Source organism: Gambusia affinis, linkage group LG06, assembly GCF_019740435.1.
Source record: "Gambusia affinis linkage group LG06, SWU_Gaff_1.0, whole genome shotgun sequence".
NCBI lineage: Eukaryota > Metazoa > Chordata > Actinopteri > Cyprinodontiformes > Poeciliidae > Gambusia > Gambusia affinis.
Genome location: NC_057873.1, coordinates 6,593,634 through 6,620,792, shown reverse-complemented (window position 1 = coordinate 6,620,792; position 27,159 = coordinate 6,593,634). Strand labels below are relative to the sequence as shown.

Sequence of the window (27,159 nt, the reverse complement as noted above, 5' to 3'; positions counted from 1 at the left end):
TTATTGCTTTTTTCTTGTTTCTTTTTTTAATAGAAATATTGATACTCATTTAAGAATAAGCTGTGGATTTTGTGTAAGTCATGCAGAGTAGGTATAACAAGCAGCAGGCTGGAAACCACTGCTGTAAACTGATAAAGCTGCCCCGCTGTAGTTGAAGAGTCAGTTTAAAAATGATGTGCAACCAACTGTAAATTAGATTCTGCAACAGACTCTTGTGAATATGTGTAGACAGTTGTTCCATGGTTTGAATATAAATTACCCTTGCACACCGTATTTCCATACAAGTGAATATTTGACTGGGTAATTCACTGATGTTCCTCTTTTCCCCAATGGTTTCGGATTATGGAGTCCCTATTGTGTCCCTTTGTTGCTTGTTTGTGGTTTAAGCAAGTTACCAGTTGTTATAAACTCTTGTTTACATTTCAAACCTCATATGAATACTACTATGTGAAAATAACCTCATCTGTGCCATTGATTTGAACATTTTTGGAGACTAATACTTTCGTGCTCATGGAGTGCTGTTAAATAAGTGGACAGAGAAAAGAAATGTTTCGTTGTTTTTCATCATTTGTAACTTAGGAATGCTAATTAGTATGAATTGTGCGATTTTAGCGTAGCAGAAGATTTCTTTTCTCTTTTTCTTATTGAGACCTTTAGAGGACACTTGTGGAGGTACCCGTCCATGCCTGATGTCATTTGTTCTGCAGAGAGAGCTCTTTGTGGTTTGTCAAGTTTTTCCTGCTTGACTCAGTTGAAGCTAGAGCAGAACTGGGTATTTGAGGAAATGGAGAGAGGGGGGTGGGAGGGTGAAGGGTAGCGCCTTAGAGTGTCTCTGTGTGAGCGCGGTGCTACCACTGCTGAAACTGGAGCCCTGTGGGAACAGGCATATTCAGGTGTACATGCCCAATGTGCATAAAGTGGAAGGAAAGGACAAATGGATATATGTGACAAAAGGACTTATTTTTATTGCATTCGGACAAAATCTAAGTCCTCGCTATTGGTTTAGCTTGGAAATACAAAAGTCTATTTGCTTTGGGAAATGATTTGAAGGAACTGTGAGTGTTTTGTTCAGGGGTTGACAGTTGTGGTTGGATAAGCAGGAGCTTATCTGGAGCTCTTCTCACATTTATCTGATAAATAAGCCACCTGATATGTTAGAGTTTCCTGGACTTGTTGTAGATACTGTTGTAAACAGATCAGATTAACAACAGCTGCCAGTGGGGAACAGCGAGAATCTCCGTTTACAAAACCCCACAAAAGCAATCATACCTCTTAAGCTTTTCCACATTATTTCATGTTGTACCCACAAACTTCAGTGAATATTACTGGGATTTTATTTAACTGACCAATGCCAAGGAAGTGCAAAGTTGTGAATGGGGAGTGAATTAATATATGGGGTTTAATCAAGTTTTATTAATAAAAATCAGACAATTGTAGCATACGGTTATTTTACCCCGAGATTAGATCAAATTAGTTCATTTGGTATTGGCCCAGTCAAAGTTCAGACCAAATCTAATTGAAAACCATTGGTGAGAGTTGAAAATACGTATATGTTTACTAATGCTTTCCATTCAGTCTGAATAAGTGTAAGGTATTTCACACAGAAAAATTGACTAAATATTTTGTCCATATCTCAGCCGACTTACAGCTGTAAGTGGAGCAAAATATGAATCAACAAAGTAGTGACTCTGACTGAAGAAAGAAATTTACATCAGATTTATCTTTGTAAAACAAATCTTGGAAACAATCCATACTTATCCTTCTTGATGACAGTTTTACTCTAGTGTTGATTAATCCTGTAAAGTTTTCTTTATGTGATTTGGCAAAATGTGAAAAAGTTTAAGGTGTATGAATACGACTAAACAAAAATAAAGTCAGTTCTTGATTCACTTTATTTACTTCAATCCTAACTTCAGAGCCTTACTCCATGGCCTATTTACCCAGCAAAGCTACTTGAGGCTCAAAAGAAATTTTTTCCTTGTGCTAAGGTTCAGAGAAAGGCAACTATATTTGCAGCAGAACTTCAAACAGCCTGTCCTCCCCAGGGTCATTACCCTCTTCAGGAAATGAGTAAGTGGGCTCCTGATGTCACCAGCCAACCCACTGAACAGAATACTAGGTTAATCTGGGAGGGTACAAGGGAGGAGCCCCGCCAGATCAGAGTTCAGACATGTTTACATTACAGCTCGGGATATTTCTCAGAGCCCAGCCAAGCTGCTGAATTTCCCAGGCTCCAGAGTTGTAGAGTGCTGAAAAAAAGGCACAAGCGCTCACTTCTTCTTCTCCTCTCTCCCTCGCTCTGCCGAGCTCTGGGGTAGAAGTCGTAGTGTGACTCCATTTGCATTGTGGTAATATTCTGTTCCTTCCAGAAGTTATCCTTTTGGGGATATGATCGTTTTGAAAAAGGTGAAAGTCAAAAAAACCTGCTGACAGACAATGTTTTGCAAGCTTCAAATAATACTGTAACTATTGTGAGAGTACGAATGAATATCTCAAACTACGGTAATATTAAATATGGCAATTGGGAGCGTTTATGCTGACATTTTTTTTTTTTTTCTATCTTTTTTCTGGGGGGAAATTGTGGCTATGAATGGAGTTGACTTGCTTAATATGAATTAACTGAAAAAGTCAATAAAATAAATGGTGTAATATAAAACTCTACCATTCAGTTAGATTTTAAACCAACACTCAAAGCCAAATTCTTTTAGAGATTTTCTAGTCAACTAAAGATTTTCATGGGAAAGAAATCTACATTTTTTTTTTTCAAATGTAGATTCATAAGTCAAATGAATTAGGAAAGATTCAATTTAATAATACTTTATTTATCCCAAAGGGAAATTAAATGTTGTTGTAACTCAGCATTCAAAGTGATGCTGTGGACAGGAAGGATGTGCAGTTGAAATCAGTCTTGCAACAAATCTGGAAAGGCCTCTGGCTGAAGGCTGTCTCCTGACTCTTATGACATACTATCCACTCGAGTTCCAGGCAGAAAGACGATTATTGCACAGTGATGTGTTCTGTGTGACATAATTAGTTTTTGTGAAACATTGCTAATCCATGTCATTTGCTCTTGCCACTCCTCTTTAAATCTCTGGACCATAGAAATGTTGGAGAGGGGAATATGAGTGGTTTTGCTCTGCATCCATGAGGCCTCCTTTTCAAATCTTTGTTGCCAGGGCTACACTTTGTAACAACAGTCATAAAGTTAAAGAAAAGTAAGAGAAAAATCATTCCAGCTGCACAGCATGCAAAACCAGGAGGGATAATTACCTAAATATGCAGTCTCAACGTAAAAATTATGAACAAAAGTCAACTCCTGCCTATTGCAGCTATGAGTTGTTCAGATGTATAAGCTACATGCTAATTCACAAGCCTCATGTTTTGAGAACAGGGTGAAAACATTCTCCATCCTTATGTTAAGTCTTCAAAATGTCTCCTTTTTGTGAATTATACATTTTTGTTACTACTGTAATTGGTTAAGCCCATGTGAAAGAGGAAAAACAAAATCAAAGTGTTTGTTTATATCCCTGCTTGTTTGCCACATATGATGCATTCTCAAACCACGTGCAAACAGAAATAACCAACTACAGATTTTGATACTGGCCCTTTGAAAGTAAGTGATAATGAGGACATTGTAATATGACTTTACTGGGAAATTTAACAAACATACTGAAAAAGACGTCATAATTTAATTTTATTGTACTTTTATACTTCTGGTTGAAATTGAATCAATCTGTGTTGAGTTCAAAGACAAATAAAGCAACAAAGAAACCACAAGGTTTTAGTAATTAATTCTGTGTTAATATGTGCAGCATACTTTAATCCTGACTTCTCTACCGTTTTAAAGGACAATTATGATCCCAGTGACTAAAGTGAGAAAATTGGTAAGACTTCTTTCAGATTTGCTTGATCTGTTTTTCATTCATTATTTAAAACTTGACCTGTTATGAATTGCTTAAAAAAAAAGAAGTTATTTCTTTGATGCAACACAATAATTGGCTCTAAGAATGTGTAAAATTAAGACACCCTAAGAAAGCTTTTTAACAGTCTATGTAGCATGTAGAAAAGAAAGCTCATTGTAGTATCACCAGAAATGTTTGTTTTTGTAATCAGTGATTAATGAGGGGCAGAATAGTTTCTACCCAACGCTGCCGTGCAAATTATTCTCTGTCTTCTGAATATTGATTTGCAGCAACAGTAGAACAATTTTCAGGAAGAATACATTGATTCTGGTCTCAGTAAGTGATATTTTACCCCTAGAGCGACTCTTTTGGTCTGTATGTTCAGATTTTACGGAGCCTGTGCTCAATAAACCGGACGCTGGTAGTACCTCTGTAGCCAGTAGGTGTTTCTTTCTCCCCCACATAGATGGTTTAGTTTCTTCTCAATAGTTTCTGTAAACCTGAAAAGCGGCAGCTGGAATGCTTTCATTAGTGCCGTGGTGAGAAGTCATGATGCCTGCTTTTTCACCATCTTGCCTGGAGGCATGCAGACACTGCTGTAGCATCTCCAGCGTACATAGGACATGAAAACCAGAGGAGAATCTGCTTTCTTTCTGCTCTGTTGAACAACTTCCAGCCTGAGTTTTCAGTAAAAATCAGCATTCATTAACATGAGATTGTGAGTTATTTTCTCCTCTTTGGGATTTCTACGATTTCATGTTTATAGCATCTTGCCTGTTGAACCTTTTTCACATATTTTTGCCATGCTATAACAGCAAAAGTCACTGTATTTTATAAAGCTTTTATGTGATAAATCAACACAAATGTTGGATACATGGGTGTTTTTATTTTTATTTTTACACAAAAACTGACTGAGTCTTTTTTTCTAATCGTGAAGGTTATCTCTAACCTTCACAATTAGGTGAAGGTTATTCACCTAATTGTTAATTGGGTGAATAACCTTGTATTTTTTTTTTAAAAAAGAAAGGAAATTTCTACTTGTACATATTTCTTTTCTTAATGACAGCTTGAACAGAGGTCTGAGACAATCCAAGTTTAGGATATTGTTTTCTAACACTGACTCTGCTTTAAAGTCAAACTTGATGTTTGACCTTTCTGCTAAGTTCTGTGGTTTTTGTAAGACTGTTTGTTTATTGAATGCTCTCTAAATAATCTGTGAGACCTTTGTGGAACAGCTGGGTTCATACTGAGATTACACACAGGTGGATTATTTAACTTCTGACTGACTGCACTGGATTATATTTAGAGGTTTCCAGGCATTTATTTGTAACAATAATATAAAATCTGTTTATCACAATTATGCACAACTATGTGTTTTATTACACAAAATCCTCACAAAATACATTTTAATTATGGTTGGAGCATTTTTTTTTATAGAATAGTTGTTTTGTTTGTTCTGCAAAGATGAAGAGTATACTATGAGTTGACAATAATTGTATGAAACTTAAAAGGTGTGTATTAGATTTGTTAAATTTTGCTTTAATAATAGAAACACAATTAAACACATTTGTTTACCTGCTCCAGGGAAAGGCATGGAAAACAAATTTTTTTGAATGAACAAATATTACAAATTTGTATATTTAAGAGATAATCAGGTACTTTGACATAGAAAAAAATATATTTAGTTGCAAAACTGCCTAAAATAATTGTTTCGTTTTTGGTATTTCTTTATGGTATATCTAAAGATGCACAATATATTTGGTAGATATTAACCATTTTTTAAACTATCAACATCGGTCATATCAATAAAACTGGGCCGATATTAACAACCAATATTTATTTCTGTCTTGTTGCCATTTGTTTCTGGAGGGAGAGGGAACTGTCATGTGACAGCACAGGATTGTGGGAAGTTTACATGAAGCAGAGAATCAGTGGTGAAGTCAGCTGTGCGGTCGTTTTTTTCAATGTATAGTAGTTTAGGTATGTTTTTTTTTCCCTGCTCATTAAGGATGTATATTAGAAATATCTATAAAGGGGAAACCTACTGTCTTATAAAGGGATTTAATTCCCTATGCCTTCTACAGTTCCATATACCTTTGTAATAAGGGGAGTTGTCTCTGGAAAAAGTACAAACTGTTTAATCCATCTTTTAAAGCCACACGGCGCATGTTTCCCCAAGAAGATGAATAAGGAGTCTTGAGCCAATTAGGGAGATTTATACTGTAAATGCAGAGAGAGAGAGAGAGAGGAGGGGGGGGCAGGGGGGGTTAAACTGAATTGCAGAATAAATCCAAATAAGGCATACTCTCTTTAAAAATGTAGGATTGGTGAGGGGGGGCACACCAATTCCCGTCTCGTCTGCCTGAGAGCCTTTTTAACAAGTCTGAGCAGTAGTCACTAGAATTTATTTTAATTCAATTTGAGCTAAAGGGATTCATGATTTGATCATAAATTAATAACCAGCATCATCAAAAGCCCCTGTTTTGCCAGTATTACACAAAGTTTGCTTAATGTAGCTCATTGACATGTTCCCCTTCTAAATTTATTTGGTCTTTGCTGGACTTATAAATTAAGATGTGACAGGCGATCATTAAACAAGTATGGACCCATTCTTTGGCTCTCCCTGCAGAGAAAAATTGTGATACTGCATTCTTGTCATAGCTGTTAGTGAGAAAGTGGGGTTATTATGTGTGCATATGCATGATAACAAGAAGGAGAGTGTAGAGAACATTCCTTTCTCACTCCCACTCTCCACCACCACACCCCCATTGCTACTCGCTGCCACCCCACCCCCAGTTTCCTTCCTGTGCTTTTTTTAGAGTCTATTGGATGTTTTTCCCACATCCGGCAACAAAGCCAGCCTTTTCATGCCATAATCTAACAGTGTGGTGTTCTGTGGTTCAGCTGTACACAGTCATGGTCAACTGTGATAAATATGTTGACAGTAAATTAAACAGTATTTTTATGTCTTGTGTGCTCACCTTATTTGAATCAAGGGCTGTTTAAAAAATAAAAAAATTAAAATCAACTTATCTGAAAGATACTTAGAAAAATGGTGTTATGTCATTTTTATGCTCACATTTATCAATCACTCTTTGATTTTTAAAAAAATAAGTATTTAGAAATAAGAATTAGTAAGTACGCTTTGAAGGTTTTTTTATTGTTAAAATTGTAAAATTGCTTTTGTATCTTGAATGGGCCCGCTTTAATTAGGCCAAATTCTAACAGAGTTATGAATAATTCAGCTTGCATAGGAGATATTCTCATGCTTTAGTAAAATTATAGCAATCACAGGGAAATTCAGTGTTTTATATTAATTGGTCTTATTTTTCCAACTAGAAACATTTGCTGACTGATTGTAATTTCAAGGGTAGTTAATTTAGTTCAGGTCAGGGTCATGTGCAGTAGTTATGAGAAGTCAGTAGCTGGTTGCTACAAACAGCAGGTAGAGCAACTTAATTTAGAAGAATCAGGGATAAACAATCAATCTAGACCAGATCAAGCTACTCCAAGTCCAAAAGATAACATTCTGACAGCAGCAATTGTTACACCCATTCCCTACCTCCAGCTATCCACCTAGCTTACTTGGCACCCAATCTAAACTTCTTTCCCTCTGAAGCGGTGGACCCACAGTGACCTTTCCTCTGATTGGACATGCAGTAAAAAGCTTGTTTGGGGCAGAACTAACAAATGTAAAAAGATTTTTCTTCATTTTTATTCCATTGTCGCCCCTTTACATTATGCCACCCTCGGTTGGAAGCCATGCCATTCATAATGGAAACTACCAATGATTGCACATCAGTTAAATCAGCCGACATGAACCTGCTCATTCAACAGTTTACGTTTTAAGCTTCTGCATTATGAAACATATGACCCAAAAAACATTGAATCAGTGTATTTTAAAATAAATAATTGCTTTCTGGATTTTCTAACAATTTAATGCTGTCTATGAAAGAAAAATATTTCTTTGATAATATGCAGGTCATTAATGTCTGAGATGCTATTTATGACTGTAGAGGATTAAAGTGTTTACTTGCAGTGGTGCCCCTAAAAGGGGGCCAGAGGAGGTTTCTAAGAGGGGAAGGGTGTCATGGCCACCCCTGGAAAAATGCTGGCCCCCACAGAGAGTCACGTCCAGTTCATGCAAAACCACATGCAGTCATGTTCTCCGTTTAAAACATAAATGTAAATGTTTCATCTTAAAACTTTTACTGGCCCTATGAAAATTTCTGGTGGCGCCACTGTTTACTTTACTGAATAAATTCCATTGTTATTATTTGCTGCTTTTAAAAACCAGCATTGCTTAACTTGTATTTAATAGATTTTTGTACTTGGTTGCTAAAAGGTAATTCAATTGTTTCAAATAACATTTGACCTTCATTATCCAGAAATTTTAAATTCTAATGTGCTTTTAGATTGGTGGTGCAACATACTTTTCAAAGCACAGATTAAAGTACTGACATTGTTTCGGTGCTTGTACCCGCTGTCATTCCCAGTGAATTAATTCTCTGAGTAAAGAGGGGAATTTTCCTCTCCATTATGCTGCCTTGGCTGGGTTTGAATCACCAGGCTCATCTGTTTTGCCTGAAGTAGTCAAAGTGAGAGGGGGAGAAAAACAGCTGTCTAGTCAGTGAAGGGACGCCTTGCCAGTTGAGCTGTGAAATTCACACAAGTAAGCAGGATAATCTCTTCCACCCAGGCCGAATATTAGATCCTGCAGTGAAAATGGCAGTTTCATGTGTACGGCCTTGATAAAACTTAACTGCAGCAAAAATAGAGATCATGAATCTCTCATCCCATTTTCATTCTGGCCCTTTTTGAGCAGATTATTTGGAGTTAAAAGCCAACATTGTCGAAGGTTTTTGATGACCATTACAGCCCATATTTACAGCTGGTGAAGCTTTATCAGGGGAACTGGGATTGTAGTAACACCTGCTGCACCAGGCACTGCTACTAAATCTGCATTATTATTAACAAAATCAATGCCAGACCCTTTGTGCGTTTCCATATTTTGCTTTTTAAACACATGAACATAATATTATTTAAACCATACCATTGTGGCTCTGGCTGTCTGTTAAGCATTTGTTGTTCTCTCCTAATCTCAAGTCTTTTACCCATTATAACAGCCTTTCTTCCAGTATCCCCACAGCAAATATTGATGCTGTCACCATCAGTATTTACACTGGAGATGCTACGTTCAGGATCCTGTACAGTGTTAGTTTTCTTCTATTCAAAGCATTTTGCATGTTATGCCAAAAAGTTAAATTTGGGTCTCATCTCTTCTTCCATTTTTTAATACAAAAATGGTAAAAAACTGGTTGAACCAGTTTTTTACTGGTTCAACCAGTAAAAAACTGGGCTTACTTACAGCTACAAGTAAGGGGCTTACTTACAGCTACAAGTTACATAAAACTACAAATTACATACAAGTTACTTACAGTTACTTACAGATACAACTTACAGTTACATTTGCAAATTACATAGTAGTCACAGGTAGAAATTGAGTTAATGTTTTATATAGAACCAATATTTTATTTAATTTAGCTCCTTACATCTTAGTTGTTTGAACAAATTAAATATTCAGTAAGTCCATTTCTTATGTCAGAACATCTAAACTGTATGTAAATAAGATTAAATAACTATTAAAGTTGGATTTGTACATTTGTTCTACTCACTGGTATGGTTCTTTCTCAAAGTGGCCATAGTATTCCTAGCGTGTGTTACGGCGACTCCAAAGACCATCATGGGATTTTCATTTATTGCTCTCTACTTTAATGTGAATGGGAGCTTTGTAGTAGTGTATCAATCAGCCTGCTACTTTTTGATCAGAGTTGACTGTTGATAAATTTGTAAAAACCCCCAAAATCAATTTTTTTTTTTTCTTTCCTTTTTGATTCAGTCTTTGTCTGTCCTGGAGAACATCAACAAACCACACCTTCTTTGATTCCATTTCTTATTTTGAGTTTAATAAACATACCTGAGTTTACATTCTTGTTCTTACAGGGATTTGCCACTGAAGAGTTTCAAGTAATCAGAGCTGCTGTTGTTAATAGGTTCTATAAATATATGAAATCTCTTTCACGGCTATTTCAATTTGACAACTCTTTTTAACGGACCAGAAAAATATGCAGAAACGTTCGCTTTTCAAGCTGAAAATTAGTCCCATTGAAAAAGGTTTTCAAGTCACATTCAATTAACTCGTTTTAATCACGTTTTTTACATCAATAGACATTTTTATGTGGACATATCTTTACCTTTCACTCTTTCACCACAATTTCCTGTTTAGTCTTTTAGTTTGTGTTAATCCCATGAAATTTTGCTGAGTGGTTAAAATATTTTTTGCAGTAAATGTTTCATACTGTCTCTCTTGTGTACTACATTTCTGTAGGGACACTGCACAGGAAACAGTTTAACCACGCAAGCTACGCGCTCATCTCAGCTTTTCTGCAAATATACATGTCCTGGAATCTTTAACCTGATTTGGTTAACATTATTTTAAACACATTAAGTCTACAATCCGTATTATATAAGTGCTCTCAATTTCAGTCAGTGTTTGTGAACGCTCCTTTATAGCCCAGCCAGCTGCTTTTTGATTGGATTTTACCAGCAAATAAAGCAAAGCCAACTCAGGACCCCTGTTCAGTTAATCAAACTGAAAATCCAGTTGAACAAACTTTGATACGGACCAAAACAGTAAACTCTGCTCTAAAAACCTAGATTTCTGTTTGTTTGAGGTGAACTCTGAAGAGGGTTGAATGGATATGTGAATGCCTAGAAGATTGGAGACCGCTGCAAAAACAGGAAGCGGACTACAGCACAGAGCATTCTGGGTAAATGCAACCAAAACAAACATGTGAGTTTTGCGCCAGCAGGAGAAACGACTCATGGAAAATAAATTCTACAACAGTTAAAAACTGACGCCACTCCATTTCTATTGACATTTTGTGAAGATGGAAGTTGCGCTCTGTGTCTTTTTCAGTTGTTTTCATGACATTTTCTTCAGTGGTTTTTGGTGCAGCACCAGCACAGGAGAAGAAGGGGTTGGGTTTGTTTAACGCAGTACAGTGTGAAAGTGAACCGCACCAGCTGAAAATGTAACCGTAGTGTTGCAGTCTGCCAGACTATCAGGTGTAAAAACATCCTAAAGAAAACAGGGAATCAGTATCGGCCCATGAAGACCTGTTCGGGCTTTTCATTGGGATCCTTGGAAGAGATCACATCAGACAGGGCAGTAATATTATTAACTAGCTCAAATTGATGTGGCTTGAACAAACTTTTGATTTTCTGGTTATATTGATTCCCTTTTTACTTATGATTGAGTGAGGATTAGTGATTTAATGCAGCAAAATTGCTCAAATACTATCAAGCAAAGATAAAATCCCTATAACTAGTATTTCCTGTCAAAAACTCTCCTTCTTTGTTTAGTTTTAGTTTAGTTTACCAAAGTTATCTGAACAAAGAACTCAACTTTAAAATTCATACTTTCCTATGTTATGTCTAGTTTCACTTTTTATTTCTTGAACATTATTTTGTGTGTAAAATGATGGCGTTGTGGGAACGATTTTCTCACATAACTGACTTTTATCAGTGTAAATCTGCTTAATCATCCTAACTCTAACAGATGCCGCTTTGACCCTCCCTGACTCAGTCATCACATCATGGGAAAGTTGTTTTTTTCCACTTGAACAACTTACCTGAGAGCAATACTCTGTCTCTCTCTCACCAGCTGCAACACGTAAAAAAAGACCTCAAGCATGGTTTTACAAGGCCCCGTAGACACACAAGAGCGGCTTGCATGCAGAAACTTGCAAAGAGATACTAGCTGCACTTCAGCTTTAAACCCCCGAAACTTTGATTATTCTGTAACACTGCACCTGAAAGTTTACCTAGGAAGGAAAGTTTTGCAGCCCCACAAAAATTTGGAGGTAGCCTCAAATAGTGTCTGGTCGTGTGTATTTTTTTCTATGAGGGCAGTGAAATTAATATTTGTATGTGTTGTTAGAGTCTTTTCTGAGTTTCCTTGTGTCTGTCTCCCAACTAATTAATTTTGGAATTTGTAATGCACTTCACTATCAGAAATGGTCGGATTTTTAAATTTCAAAATTAGTGATTGTTAAAATAAAGAAAAAAGAAGAATACCTTTCATGATTTAAAAATGAGGCAGAATGTTGCGTAATGAGAGGCTTTTGAGTGCTTCTCAGCACTGTTATTTAACTCATAAATAACAATGCTGCTTATAGAATGAGGTATTTAAATTTCGCTGCCAAAGAAACAAAATCTTTTGGTCTAGTTTCTAGCACATAATATCTTTATACACTTCAACTCAGACAAAACTAAATTATAAGTAACTTTTCATCAAGAAATAGAGCTAGTTTTAAGTTAATAATTCCTTGATATTGATGAAGTTCTTGTTCCACTGCCACTTATAACATGGGAAAATAGCCTTGTTGTAAGTAGCAATGGAACAATTACTTTTTTTCATTATTTACTTAAAATAAGCTTCTGTTTCTTTCTAAAAAGTTACTCATAAGTTAGTTTTATCTTCCTAAAAACTAGACCAAAATGACTTGTAAAATTTTGTGAATTTGACATACATGTATTAGTCATGTGACACCCAGTTTTATTATAGTAAACTCCATACTGTACCTGGGAGCACCGGGCTGAGGTGCATATATATGGTGATGATTCTCATACTAACGTGTCAGTCCTATTTATCACATACATTTGATCAGGAATCAGTTTGAATGCATGAAAATACTTGAAGAGGTCAAGTTGCCTTGTGCTGATCAGGAAGTGCCCTTGAAATGTTCAGTAATCCCAAACACCCCAGTAAGAGAGCAGCTTCTTTGTTCCAGACCAACAGGATTATTATTATGAAGACCCAATCCTCAGGCCTATGAAACAGAAACTGATAGAAGGGAATCAAACTGTTTGTTTCTGGGGAATGCAATCCAGTTGTCCTGGGCTGGAATACATGATTACAAGTGCCAGAAGTTGTTTGAGTCCATGCAGTGCAGAGGTGGAGCAGAAACTGTTTTAGAACTAAACATTAGTTCACACATTCACAATATATTAAAATCCTTCAGCATTTTCCAGTTTCTTCAGTAAATGTTTGAGTTTGTAACAAAACATCTCAGCACTGATAATGAAGAACTTAACTTTCGAAGAATGTGTGATTTTCTGATTCTCTAAATCAAATCAACCAGCTTTTTATTATTATGTCTAACTACCGTCTGAGCTATGCCAGTTTCCTATGATATTTTGTTGTTGTCTTTCTGGGAAATGTCAGGCTGATGATAAATTTATATTAGAGGTCACATATTTTCTGCACGATGATCCCCCTGCTGTTCTTGCCTCCTACTCCTCCTTGCTTGGAGCTCTGCAGTGCTTTGTGGGTCCGTTTCGACCAGAACCAAACACTCAGACCTTATTTGGAATGTCAGAACTGATAGGAGTGAGAGTTTAAAGCCTCCCACTCATTTATTTATTTTTTCTCCTTACCGTCTAACCGCAGCGGTCCCTTTTCAAACCCAACCAGGAGGAGAATGGTTTCAGAGTGCAGATTAGTTCAACTGCTCACTTTTTCATTTTGTGTGAAGTGAAAGCTGAGAGGGATGGCAAAACTCAACAAGTATACTCTTTTTTTTTCTTTCTTTTTTTTTTTTTACAACTGGTAGAGTTTTCAAAGCTGTCTCCACTGAAGCGGTTTAAAACACTAAATGTGTTTTCTCCTCTCTAAAAGCGCAGGGCTCACAGAGACCTGGCTGAGTGAAGCAGCATTAGCACAGCATTAACCACTCAGCCCAGGTTTCCCACGGGATATAAAATGGATCCTTGTTTTGTGAGGAAATTGCCACAGCAATGCCGCTGAAGAGCACTTTGCTGGGGCCACATCAGATATTGACAAATATTGTTTCCTGTTTAGGAGCTGCAGTCGCTGCACTTCAAATCGAGCATCAAGGAATTTATAATCCAAATAGTGGGCTAAAACGGACATAAACAACACAGAGTAGGACCAAATGTGGGATAAATTATCTAATCAGAATTTTTTTCCCTGGAATCAAAATAATTCCAACATGCCTTGCATTAGCTATTGTAGCACCATGATGGGTTTTCTTTGTTGCGGTCAAAGTAATGACTGGAATGGCGCAGAACTGTGTTGCTCAACTCGGTAAAGGAGCTGTTGGCGTTCGCTGGGCTGCAGCTGCATGCTGAAGAGCAGCCAGATGTTGAAGATGGTGAAGCGAGGCTAGTGAGCAGGAAACTGTTCTGCATGCCATAGGATTCTTCTTTGAAAACAGGAAGGCAACTTGTTCCCTACTCATGTGCCGTTTCCTGTGGCATGACCGGAGGCAGGCCTTGTGTTTGACAGTTGCTGGGAAAGCGCTACTTGTGGCTGTAACAATAGGCTTCGGAGGGTGCAAACATCCCAAAAGTTTTTCTTTTAATCGAAATTACAACATTCTAAAAACTATATAGACATGTAGTTTCAACTAGAAGTAAAAACTCTTGAGAGACTTTTTTTTAATATCACTATTTATGTAACTTGCTTTTGTAGATATGGGCTTTCAAAAGTGTTCATTCCCCTTGAACTTGTACAGTTTTTGTTTGATACAACCTCAAATTATGCTTGTCTTCAGAAGGATTGACACTGTAATGGATTATTGTGATGTGAAGGGAAAAAAAATGCACGATTTTACAAATATTTTACTTTCTTCCAGGTGCAAATATAATTTGAACTGAAGTTGGTTCTTTAACATTTGCCTCTGCTAAATACTGGGTTGGTTTAGCTTTAGCAGAACTAATGTTTATGATTTATGCTTTTGAGTTAGCGCAGCTAACTTTTTAGTTAGCGGTACTCACCATTCTGAATTGCGTTTTTGTCTATTTTACGTGCCTTATGAAAGCAATTAATCATACTACATTTTATTAAGACGTATGAGAGTAAAGCCAGTTGATTACATAGGCATATGTTGCATTTTAAGGTGCTTTTATTAAAGAAAATGGATCATGTTACTTCTATTTTACAAGACTGCTCTGCTGTGGTGGGACATCACATAAAATCCAAATGAAAAAAAGACCAATGAAGTTTGTGGCGGTCGAATGATGAAATGCTCCAAAGTTCAAAGTGTTTTCATGGAGTTTTCTGCACCATACTGTTACTCATAATTCTCATAATGCAAATGCAGCATAGGGTTGATGTTGCTCTGGATTTTGTAAGTTCCTTTTGAACCCAAGTGGAAAATAAATGAGTTGATGGTGACTTTAACCTGGGCAGTTAGGAATCCTTTAATATTTAGATTTATGTCTACCATCTAACACCTTCCAGCAGTTTCCCAGAATGAAAACTGTTCCCTAACCCCTAAGTCAGTCAGACTGCTATATACCAACTAAAAGAAACATGACACTGTGATAGATACTTTATGCTCTTTCATTTTTGGTGCACAGCATGGAGCCTTTAAAATGTGGCTTAAGGGTGTCTCTGGCACTCACAGAGCACTGAACCATATAACAGTTTAAGCTTCTAGCACCATCACATTAAACGCTTTGATCTTAAATAGCTCTTTTGCCAATAAAAAAAAAAGGTTGACAGACGGTTGGTTTTCAGGGGACAAAAATGAGATTATGAGCAATTTTAAACTTGCTTTTCCTTTTATCCAAAGAAAAAGAACAAGTTAAAGCATGTGATCAGGACGCAACAGCTCAAATCTGAATTTATTCTTCTTTTTTAATGCTAAGGTTTAACAGAACACCCTCCACAGTTTCTGGCTTTGCATAATTTATTGAAGGGAATCCTTTTGCTCTTAACTACAGTGGCTGTTTCTTTCTTTTTTTCCGTCCCTGAATCCAGGGAAGCCCTCAGACCTCCTCTGCAAACGTCTTTGTTGTTAAGAATGACATGTGGATGAGAGGCGACAGCGGTGTCAGGAGTTCTGTGAGCCGCATGGCCATGGGTGATGTGATGTGACAGGCTGTCACTACGATGTTGGTGACCTGTGGTATGTCTGCAGTGCTGAGGCCTGGCTGGTGCTGCCTTAATGCCCCGGCAGAGAAACAACCCATAGACTCTAATCAGTGTATCTGTCAGGAGAAGATGCGTGATGAATATAATCCGCAGCCGGCCATTAAAACCGCCTTGTTAAAACAAGAAGATTCAGATTATTCTCACTTAATTAAAAGTCAAGGCAAATTTATAGAAACCGCATCGCTCATACGCAATTGAATTCAAGGTGCTTTCAAGGTGCTTTATAGGAACGGAGCGGAGGAGAAATGAAGAAAACTATAGTAAAAACAAGCCACATATTACTAATAATAGTTGCTTATGGGAACAACAGAAAAGAGAAGAAATGTAAAAATACTAATGTGAAAAAAATAAAGCTGAACACAGCCACAAAACTCTATAGAATTTAATAAATAAAATAAAAATAAACCAATGAAGTCATCTTTGACCTTTATGGAAAAGTAAACAATGTCTTCGTTCCCGATTTAAAGACACAGAAACAGTTTCTGAGCATTTCAAGTTTTCAGGGTTTTTATTCCAGAGCTGAGGAGCTCGACTAAACACTGCCCCTCCTTGTTCAGTTCAGGTCCTGGCAACGCCCAATCAACAGGCCGCTAATGACCTGAGGGGTAATACCTGACTAGCAACTTTAGGATCAAAACCCTTCATTGTCTTGTGGACCAGCAACAATATTTTGAAATCCATCCTTTTACAAACAGGAAACCGGTTCAGTGATTTAAAGCTTGATAAAACTGTGGCAGCAGCAGATCCATCCACTAACTGATATTATGGTCACAGTGACTTAGTAACAGAAATGAACTGTGGTCATTTACTGATACAGGAAGATGAAGTTGTCCGTCATCAGCGTACAAATGATAAAAGGGAGACTATGGACGTTTTAAATGAAGGCAGTCTGTAAAGTAAATGCAGCGCTGTGGGCCAACTCATAGTATTTCCTAAGAGGATCATGTAGTTTCTTATCTGAAGAAATATCACAAGTAACTAAGGTCAAGCCAAAGAAAGCTGATTGAATTGTTGCTTAGTGTTTATGTTTGGATGCCAGAGTGCTCCTACAGCTACGTTACTAAAAAAAATAAAAGCTTAATTTATATTTTATAAAAATAGTTACGGTTGGAGTAGAGAAATCTTAAACAATGGTGGATTTGTCTTCAAAAGAGCTTTTATGATCTCTTACAAACTCCCAGAGGCAGCCATAAAGCGGCTTTATCTCTTTTTTTTATTTTTTGTTGCTGTTCATCTTTTTCTCCTGCCTGTTCTCTGGAGGTAAGGCTCAATCTAATACAACTGTGTCAGGAAGTGTGGGGATGCAAAGTGCTGATGAGCCAAAAGTAGCCCACCTCTGCAGTGTGCTGCGCTGTCCCAGTACGCACAAAGCCTTATTAGCGAAGCATGCCATGAACCGGTACTCACATCCCTATGCAGCCTAATGGCACAGGCCCCACAGAAACTGATGATGGTGTGTGTGTGCGTGTGCGTGTGCATGTATGTGTTGAGAGTGTGATGGGGGAACTAAGTTGTGTTTCAGGAAGTAGAAATGTATTAGATTTGAAGCTCAACCTATGAAATACAATCATTTTCTAGTTACTTAATGCGGCATATCGTAGCCTTTCATGTTGTGTTGGCAACACTCTTCAGTGTGGAGGGTGTTTCTGAGTGAAGTAGACTCGGACGCTGATTATTTTTTAAATGTAGTGTTTAAAAATGTCAAAAGTTGGAAGAAGCGGAGAGATGTTTTAAAGGAAACTGTATTTTTCTACAAGGAGCGAAAATAGATCTGTGGTTTAATCAGGCTGTGGGAGAGAGCAAAACTTACAGCATATCATAGGAAGGATGTTTTGGTCATCTTAGCTGCACTAAATAAGGATGTGAAACTCCATAATTATTTTGCCTACTAACAATAGTTAAACCCCCCTTCACTCCAATTGCTCTGTTACACATTTCTCCTCGATTCTTTTTGAAATGATTGACCACTCAGCAAAGAAAGGCAAGAAAAAATAGTTTGACTGCTATTCTATGTTATAGTTTTTAAGAGAAATTGGAATCGGTTGTAACTGCACAAAAACTGGAAATCCTAAGTCAACTTTAAAATTATGGTTGGCACATCATTTCTGTTATAAAAGAATCAAAGAGAATGGAAAAAAACACTAAGTGCTGCACAGAATGCAAGAATGACTAGTAACCTTTGTTTATGTAGAACTTAAAAAAAGTGTTGCATGTTTTTATTGGTCTTTTATCTGTAGCTTCGTCTGTAAAGCACCTAGAATTATCATGCGCATGAATGGCGCTTTACAAATAAACATTTTTTGCCTACTGACGATACAGCCAAGGTTAAAGACGTTCTTGTTTATAGTTAGTAGAAAAAAATGGCTTCAGGTGATGGAATATGGCAAGCTCAGTGGTCATAGAGATTTGATATCAGGTGCAGCTTTATCCTGCTAATCTAAAGCTGAACACAGCCACAAAACTATAAAATTTAATAAATAAAATACTGGTGATTCAAGAGTACATCTGGATAACAGAAGTGAGAAATATTCTAATCCAGATGGGACTTGTGCGTGCATTGTTTCTGTGTTTGTTTCATTCAAAATATGTTTTTGCACAAAAATATTTTCACTAAAAGGACAGAGATGTGTTTTAAATAAGTTCTGTTCAGTGTGAAACTTTCCAGCTTGATTTTGACCAGACAAAAATGTGATATTGCACCATTGGATGCTGCGAGGATAATTTTAGTGTTGTGAGCAGCTTAGAGTTAGCCTGACTTGCTTTTCTGACACTTATTACAAATCATTTTTATCTGGCTGGTCACTCTGACTTTATTTCTTTTCTCCTGCGACGACCCTAAGAGCTGCCAAAGAAGCAATTCAAAAGATATAAAACTCAAAATAATGAGCCAGCTCTGTCAGCAGAACAGGGTAACTCATGAATTACTAAAGTTCTTACTTTACAATAAGAGTCTCAAGCGTACATCAGGCTTAAAGCACTCACCTTCATATCTGGGCTTCATGTATTAAACTTCTCCAGATGAAAGCAAATCCCAAAAGCAACAGGATGGTGCTTATAGGCAGACTTTACTCAGATGAGAAATATTGTGGCGTTTCAAGATCTCTTGGCATCCCTAACTGAGAGAAGTTATTCAGATTTGTTGAAATGTTCTTGATCTTCAATGAACTTAAGCTCTGTTTTAGCAGAATGTATTAGAAATACATTAAAAGATGCAAATAAAGTATGCATCTGCAGCATAAAAAATTACTTCTAACTGTGAAATCCTCAGCCGTTTCTGTTTGACTTAACAATACAGTGTAGTCTGTCTAGTTTTTGGTTTAACCCGTTGATTTGATAGCAAAAGCTGCTTAACAAAAGATTTTGTTCCAGAATTTCAACCAGGTGACGGTGACACTTGAGGAGTTCTGGGTAAAACATAGAGATTGTTTTAAATACAAAATGTCTATGTTTTTTGTACAGATTTGACTTGGTATGTTGTTCTTTCAGCAAATTGACTTTTGTTAAGTCTTTATACTCGAGTTAACAATTAATTGATTACTAAATTAGTTATTATTTCAATAATCAATTCATCACGATCGATCCAGTTAATCGTTTCAATCCTAAAATTTTATGTCACTATTAACCATCTCTGGTTTTGGGGCTTTCTTTTCAGGCAACAAACGAGCCATAAATTTCTCCACATAAAAAAGAACAACCTCCTTCGCCCGCATATATATCATGTTTCCCTAGAAACCCAACAGTGATATTTATTTTTTGTTGTTTTGAGGCATTTATCCATATTAAAACGGTCAGCGGGAGATCTCTAACTCTCCCAGGAGAGCGTTCAGCATCTTTCAGGGCTTCAGTAAAAAGATTAAAGGCTGGTGTGCTCAGTCTTTTGAGCATGCTTGTCTCTGAAGGCTGTGCCACTGGACTGACAGATGGTACCAAGAGGTCTGGTGTTGCGTTGCCGTGACGGCTCACCCGGAGCTCCATCCACAGCGCTCAGCATCACGACACTGCTTAGCTTGACACTCTCGCGCCCAGCCTCCCAGCTTCCATGAATAGTTTGTCTCCTTTGACACGCTGAAGGTCATGTTCCTCGCTGCCATGGCGTAATGCAAAAATAAGCTCCACTGAAAAGATTGTTTAAAATGGAATCCCTTATTGTTCCTATGTGAAACCTAAAAGTGTAAAAACGAGCTTACTCCTTTTGATACCTTTAAAACATATTTTAATTGCACATTGGTTTCCTGTGTTAGAATAGACTCGGAGAGGGAAATTAAAGATGATCAGTATATCCTATGTTTAAGCCTCTCGTGTTGCAGGAGTCACTTTCAAAGTGATTCAGAGCATCTGAGCTCATTAAATGTTAATCAAAAAATCTATTTTCAGATCACTTTGAGATCAGTCAGGAAGATTTCAGGCCAGTTACAGCAGGAGGCCACTGCTTCTGAGAGCTGTGTGTACTGGACTGGACTTTTCTAATAGAAATGTTGGAAACTGGATTTCAGTTTGGTTTTTCTCTCCAGCGAAGATGGTTTTAATAAACCACAAACTCTAACCTCAAAGTTTGATCTTGAGGTCCATTTTTCTTTAAACAAATTTAAATGCCACAAAGCCGGAGGAGAGCAACCCCTTTATCACAACAGCTTTTGCAACACATGCACCCTCCTTTCCATTATTCATGATGTGTTTCCACCATGAGCCGTTCTCTTGTCTCTCTTGTTCAAAACAAGAATGAACCTGAACTGCCTGCACCAGAAGGGCTCTTTATGTCTGCTTTTGGAAACATTAAAATGTCCAGTTATGCCCAAGAGTTGAGATCATAAGGAAAAAAAGTTAATTGAGTGCACATTTACAATTTACCACAAATGAAACTGTACACGTCTCTATGGCCCTTATAATAATTTAACATCAAACAGGTGTAGTAGAGAAGAACTTTATCCTCTGTTGGGAACTTCAATCTCAGAATTTAAATTTTTGAAAACATTTTTAATAAAAATAAAAGCTGTGACCTAGAATCCATTCATCTATTTTCTGTACCTGCTTGCCCATGCGGGTATAGACCTGGTGCTCCGTCCAGGTCAAGAGGTGGAGTACACCCTGTGTGTGGTCAGTTCATCACATGCCACACACCTACACACACCTTAGAGCAATTTAAAGTAACCAATTAAACTTACAGTTGTAATTTTGGACTGTGGAGGAAGCCAGAGTATCCAGACGAGTATTGTTACATGCTCGCATTTGCTTCTGTCTCCTGATTGTTTGTTTGTTATTTTTATTTTGGCATCTTTGATGGTTCATTGGTGGGGGGGTGGAGTCACCGCCAGCCCAAGTGTTTTTAAGCTGGGCTGGTGGCGCACCTGAGATTGGAAAGTGATGTGTGGCGTGTTTGAAGCTGCTGCAGCAGCAGAGGTTTTGTTAAGGAAAATAACTGAAAGTACGGTGCAGAAAGGCTCTGGAAGGAAAAAGAGCCTTTTTCAACTCAGGACAGATCAAATGCTGCGATTCCACTGACCGTAAAGTTGCACATATTGGAACTCTGAAAATAAATATACTTAATTTCAGAAAAAAAAAAAAATTTGCTAAGTTTTTGCAATAGGATGAGAATATGCCGGAATTGACATTGCAATGAAAACACTTTTTTCGCATCACGCCAGTTTGCATACAGCAGTAACGCTCTTATTTGTAGGCACTGGCCTTCATGGACAATGACCAGCTGATTCCACTTGAGGCCTCATGGTTCATCAAAAGCTGAGTTTGTCCTTCACTAGTGTTTAATCTATAGCTCCTTTGTAAAATCGTTGGCTACATTTCCCCAAAATTGTTGCATACGTAGCCAGGCTTGTCGCTCCAACTGAATGAAACTTAATTTAGAAAATGAATTATAATCAGAAAACTACATTTTGTAATTTCTTTTTCCGACATAAAAATTTGCTTGGTAATCTGAAACATCTATGTTGCCAAAAAATAAAGGAAAATAACTTTAAGCTCACCAGGTGTGTGTCCTGTTGCATGTGGCATAAAAGTAACAGCAATACAGAAAAAGAACATCATACCTAAAGCCAAACATGGTGGAAGTATGATGATCCACGTACCAAGAATTATTAGGTTTAATGTCAGTTTCTTAATGTGTAAAATCAGCATTTGAAAACTGAAGTTTATTTACTTACATTATCTTTGATTTTAAAAATTGGAGTTCTGATTCTCTTAAGTTTGACAAAAAAAAGCAAAAACAGAAGGTCTGTGAGGAGGCGCATACTTTTTTTGCACTTTCGTAAAAATAAAACGCTCTACTTTTCTGCTTTTAGTATTAAGTTGAAACTATCCTAATTCTGTATAGCATTCAGGCCATGGGTGTTTTCAAGGGTGTAAATACATGCTTAGGCTTTACAGTTTCTGAAAGGGCTGGTGGAGCATTACTAATGCATTTTTTCATTTTGTGGAGAAACAAAAGCATGATTTGATGTTAGAGGTGGTTGAGAACAAACAAGTGGAGGTTTAATAATTTTACTGCAAATTCCTTATTTCCAAGTGGCCTAGTAAAATAGACTTTTTCAAATGAAGATAAATTGATATATATAGATTATCCTTCAATAATCCCTGAAGAGAAAAGTCACAGAATCTGTAAACTCATAAAAAATAGAAAGGAAGACAATCCCAATAATGTTCTTATTACCTTTTTTTAATGCGACGTAAATGAAATATGACTTTATTTTAAAAACACATATTCAAATTTTTTTTCTTATCTCTTAGCAAGCTTGGACAATCTTTGGTCACAAAGTACAGTGAGTAATCTGTTACCAGATCCCTGTTTAAGGAAATTCTACAGTAACATTTCACAATATTTAAATATTTTTCTGTAATAACTGTCCCAATGAAGGTAAATGATTAAAATAACACTAAGAATGTGAGGGCTTACAAAACTGGCTCTAGAAACTAAACATCCAAAGTTATTTATTACTTGCTGTACATTACAATTCATTACTTAATGCTTCAGCTGTCCTGGGGACCCATATTTTAGGTTTCCTGACTGTTACACTGTGGTGTGCTTCTGCGTTCACTGATCTGATTTGATTTTACAGAGTTTAGGCAAGCTAAGCAATTTCAGGGCCTCAGATCAGTACATCAGCTAATCAAGCTGCTCTCTCTGCTGCAAATTACATTGTTCAAGCCTCCTACATATGCCTACTTGCTTCCTCTTAAAGCGGCTTTTAATCAACTTTACATTTTTCACGTATCATCTGAATTAATCAATGTTAATATTGTCACCAATGCGGTTCTCTTCAGTGGTCACCTGCTCCCTCTGTAATTGTTTGGCTTCACCTGAAAGAGCAAAGATTTGAACATATTTAATTTTGACATGTTTTTCCATAAACATTTTTTTCCCATTTATCCTATTTGTATTTTGTTCAAACGGGAGTGCAGAGCTGCCCTATGTATATTAACAGCTGGCTCTGCAGCTAAAGCCCTCAGTAAACTTGAGTTATAGCAATTTGCTGGAGAGCTAAGCTAACATTAGCATGTTAGTGCTTGCGAATAACTTTTAAACATTTAAATACAGCTTCAGTTAACTATGAGCAGTCAAAACTTAGAGCAAAATTCATTCTTTTGGTTCATCTGCCAAGAAATCTAAGACCAATTGTCAGTCAATACCAAATATAGAGATACTGCTCAAGAATGTAAAAAAAGAAAGAAAGAAAACCTATTAAATTCAGCTAGCTAGGAGCGGTTTGCTGAAGTATTTGGCCAGCAATAGTTTACTTTCCATTTTGAAATAACCTGTTGGTAATTTGGCTCTTCTAAACAGTGCTAGTTAATAGTGTGTGCAATAAACTTGCACCTTGAATGCTTAAACATTTAACGAGCAGATGACATCACACAGGCAGTATGTTGTAAATGGTGGAAAGTAGTTTAATTACTAAGGAAAACTCTGGTTTGTTAGAGCAACAAAATAATGTGGTTGACTTAAATACAGCTTTGTTAGGCTTGCACTTAAAAAAGCAAGTTGAATTTTTGAATTAAAAAAAGCTCGTTAAGAGACTGATGGCTTATACAACACATTTTGAAAATTTAGTTTTTTTGTTTTCTGATATCCATCTTTTAAAAATGCCCTGATAGGAACCCCACAAGCCATATTTGCATATCTGTTGCATATTTTAGTGTTTTGTAAAAGAATATGACAGACCCATAACAAACAGCAGAGTCAAACTTAGTAACTCTTCTCAACAAAAAAATATTATTAGTTCTCATAAATAAACTTTGTGAGATGCAGACCTTAAACCTGGACAGTAATTCTATTATATTCTATGGATAAAACTTTATTGTCCACTGAGGTGTAAATTTTCCTGCAGCTCACTAAACAAAGTAAAACACATTCATGCAATCAGAATTTCATAAAATTTTTAAATGCAAACACAGTTGTAGCAGCAGAGGTACTGCAGGCTTGGCGTGTAATGAAGTGCAGAATTTGCTCTAACCCTTTGGCAGTGAATCATCTTAATGCAATGTTTGCCAGCAGGTGGAAATGAATCAAATTTGTACCTACAGTGAAACTGACAACAAACAGAGATACTGCTCTCCTGTATGCAGGTTGAACTACTATCAGAGCCATTTTGTTTCCATGCAGCTGCCACATTAAAATATGGCAGGACAAGTTTGTCTTTGTATGCATAAACAACAGTCAGAGATTAACAGTAAGCTGTCTGTTTCTAATGGATTGTTGTCAATAACTTATTATCTTCAGATGAAGATTTAGATTTATTATTTTGCCAACAAGTTCATAAAAATAATTACTTCAGTGTGTTGCTTTGCTAATGGATAATAGTTTTGTGGAGTACAGCAGAGTGACTGGAGCTGTGAGTCATGCTATATGGTCATGCGTAAATGAAGACATGAGCACGGCACAAAAGGAAATCAGATATCTGCACCAGCGTGTTAAGCAGAATCTCAGCCACAAAGGAAACTCAGCCATCTAACCAAGCACAATGGTGGAAAATATAATGTATGCAAATGAGGGAAACAGACAAAGAAGCTATTCTTCCCTTCCACAGTCTGTATCAGATTCCTAACCATCTTCTCATCCCATCCACTGCCTCGAACTACATAATCAAATGTGTCTTTATTGCCTCATTTCTTTTCTCCAAATGTTTAAATATGCTTCTTATTTGAAATTATCTATTAATTTTATGTGATTGGGGGATTTACAGTTATGTAAGTAAATAGATTTTTATTATCTAGTTGCTTTTATTTACAACAAACAGCAATAAATTCTATGTTATTAAAAGAATTGTAGCATAAACACATGCTAAATTTGGTAGTAGTTATCAGAACCTCAGTAAGCAGATATACCTTTTTACTGTGCTGGGAATTTATAGTGTTATAAAGTCATCCCTTGTAGATTGTTATTACTAATAAGTCTTTAGTCACCACATATGTTGTTCTTTTAGCAAATAACTTTAAAAAAAATCTTTATACCTCAGTTAATGATTAAGCTAAAATTATAGATGTTTATTACAATAATCGATTCATCATAATCATTTCAGCCCTACTTGAAATTGTAGTAACTTTTTAAAAGTGGTTTTGAAATTATAACTTTTTAAAACCTTTCAATATCTTGTTCCTAGTAACCACCCCGTGCGTAATATTATATGCTACAAAACTGTATTTGTTTAAAATGCCTATCTTTATTATACCGGTAAATAGGTCTTCTGTTAAGAAAAGCCTCTTCCTGAAATTCACTAGTTGATCAGATTTCCTACTTCTAAAAGTAGTGCCTCAATTGCAAAATTGAATGGAAAATGGATTGATTGAATGTTTGAATTACTAATATGTTACTCTTTTTTGTGTTGTAGCTTCAAGGATCTTTGCGAAGGAAAATGGAAGGAAACACACCAGGACTGAAGCAGAACGGCCTCTCTTGTGGATTCACAGGATCCGACTTTAAGCGTGTCCGTCTGGACGCAAGTGGCCTGGGTCAGGGTTCCTGCAACCACAACTTAACCCACCCTCTGCAAGGGTCCTCAACCATTGGCTTGCAGAGAAAGAACTACATGATGCCCCATGGAATAGGGTCTGACATGTTCCACATGACTCTGAAAGAAATGAAAAAGGAGCCCCAAGAGATTCAGTCTTGTGGCCACTCAAACTCTGAGATGATTTTCGACTTCAAAGACGAAGGTAGCGGGCAAATTGACCCGGAACTCCAGGAGCTGTTTGACGAACTGACAAAGTCGGTGCCTCCTCTGAATGATCTTGAATTTGAGAAGATTCTGAAGCAGGACGATACCTTTGGTTTGGATCTAGGTCGGCCAAATTCAGCAGGAGCAGCAGCCACTCTGTGTTCCCCGGTGGACAAGGTGATAAAGACGGAGCACTCGCAAGATTTCGGACAGGGCCACAATGGTTCACCGCAGCTCCGACCGGCCTCAGCAGGTCCCTCATTCACACTGAACAGCACCGCCTCTACCAACGCATCACAGAAAGGCAATGCCCAGACCGGACACAGCAGAACCATGCCCTGCTGGCCGGAAATATCCCACGCACAGCAGCTCAAGCAGATGGCAGCAAACCAGCAGCAACCAGGTGCTCTTCTGCATCACCAGCACCAGACCCAGCATGTAGGAATGACCAGCTGGACCACAAACATGAGCCCTCAACCCACCACCAGCAGCTTTGCCAAAGCAAAAGTCTCTAACCAGGCCACACTCAACCAACAGAAGATGGGCTCCCATAATAAAGGCATCAGCAACTGCCTGTTTAAGTCAAATGGGCACAATGGCTCCCATCAGTTAGACATGAAAGGTCTCAGTTCCAAGCCCACGTTGCACTTCAGCCCCAAAGTTTCTCATTCCACCAGTCAGTCCATGTCTATCATGACAAACTCGATGACCAAGACAGAGCAGCATCAACAGTCACCATCACCGAGCCAGAACCAGGCACATTCAGCTCTCCATTTCCAGAACCAACAGATCTCAACGTCGAGTGCCGTCTGTTTACAACCCAAGTCGGTTTCTGCTGGACTGCCATTCAGAATGCCTCCACAGCAACAGGTAAGACCTTTAATCAGGTATTTCCTCTTCAAGATTAGAAAATGTAGATTTAAGCTTGAAAACGTCAAGACTAATTCTTCATGTAGATTTAATTTTACTACACATGATATACTTTCCTCAAATAGAGCAGAGCTGATTGTCCTTATCAAGAACAATTTGATTAAGTCAAGTGTGTTTGCACATTAGCACATTTCAGCAG

At 37.3% G+C, this 27,159-nt stretch overlaps 1 protein-coding gene across 1 annotated transcript in view; it reads left to right on the top strand.

The window, feature by feature from the left end:
• zmp:0000001236 (mastermind-like protein 2) overlaps nt 1-27,159 on the top strand; it is a 51,154-nt gene that overhangs the window by 13,042 nt on the left and 10,953 nt on the right. Inside the window, exon 2 of the mRNA XM_044120446.1 lies at nt 25,764-26,960. Within this exon, the coding sequence (XP_043976381.1) occupies nt 25,764-26,960 (1,197 nt within the window). The remainder of the gene's footprint in view (nt 1-25,763; nt 26,961-27,159) is intronic.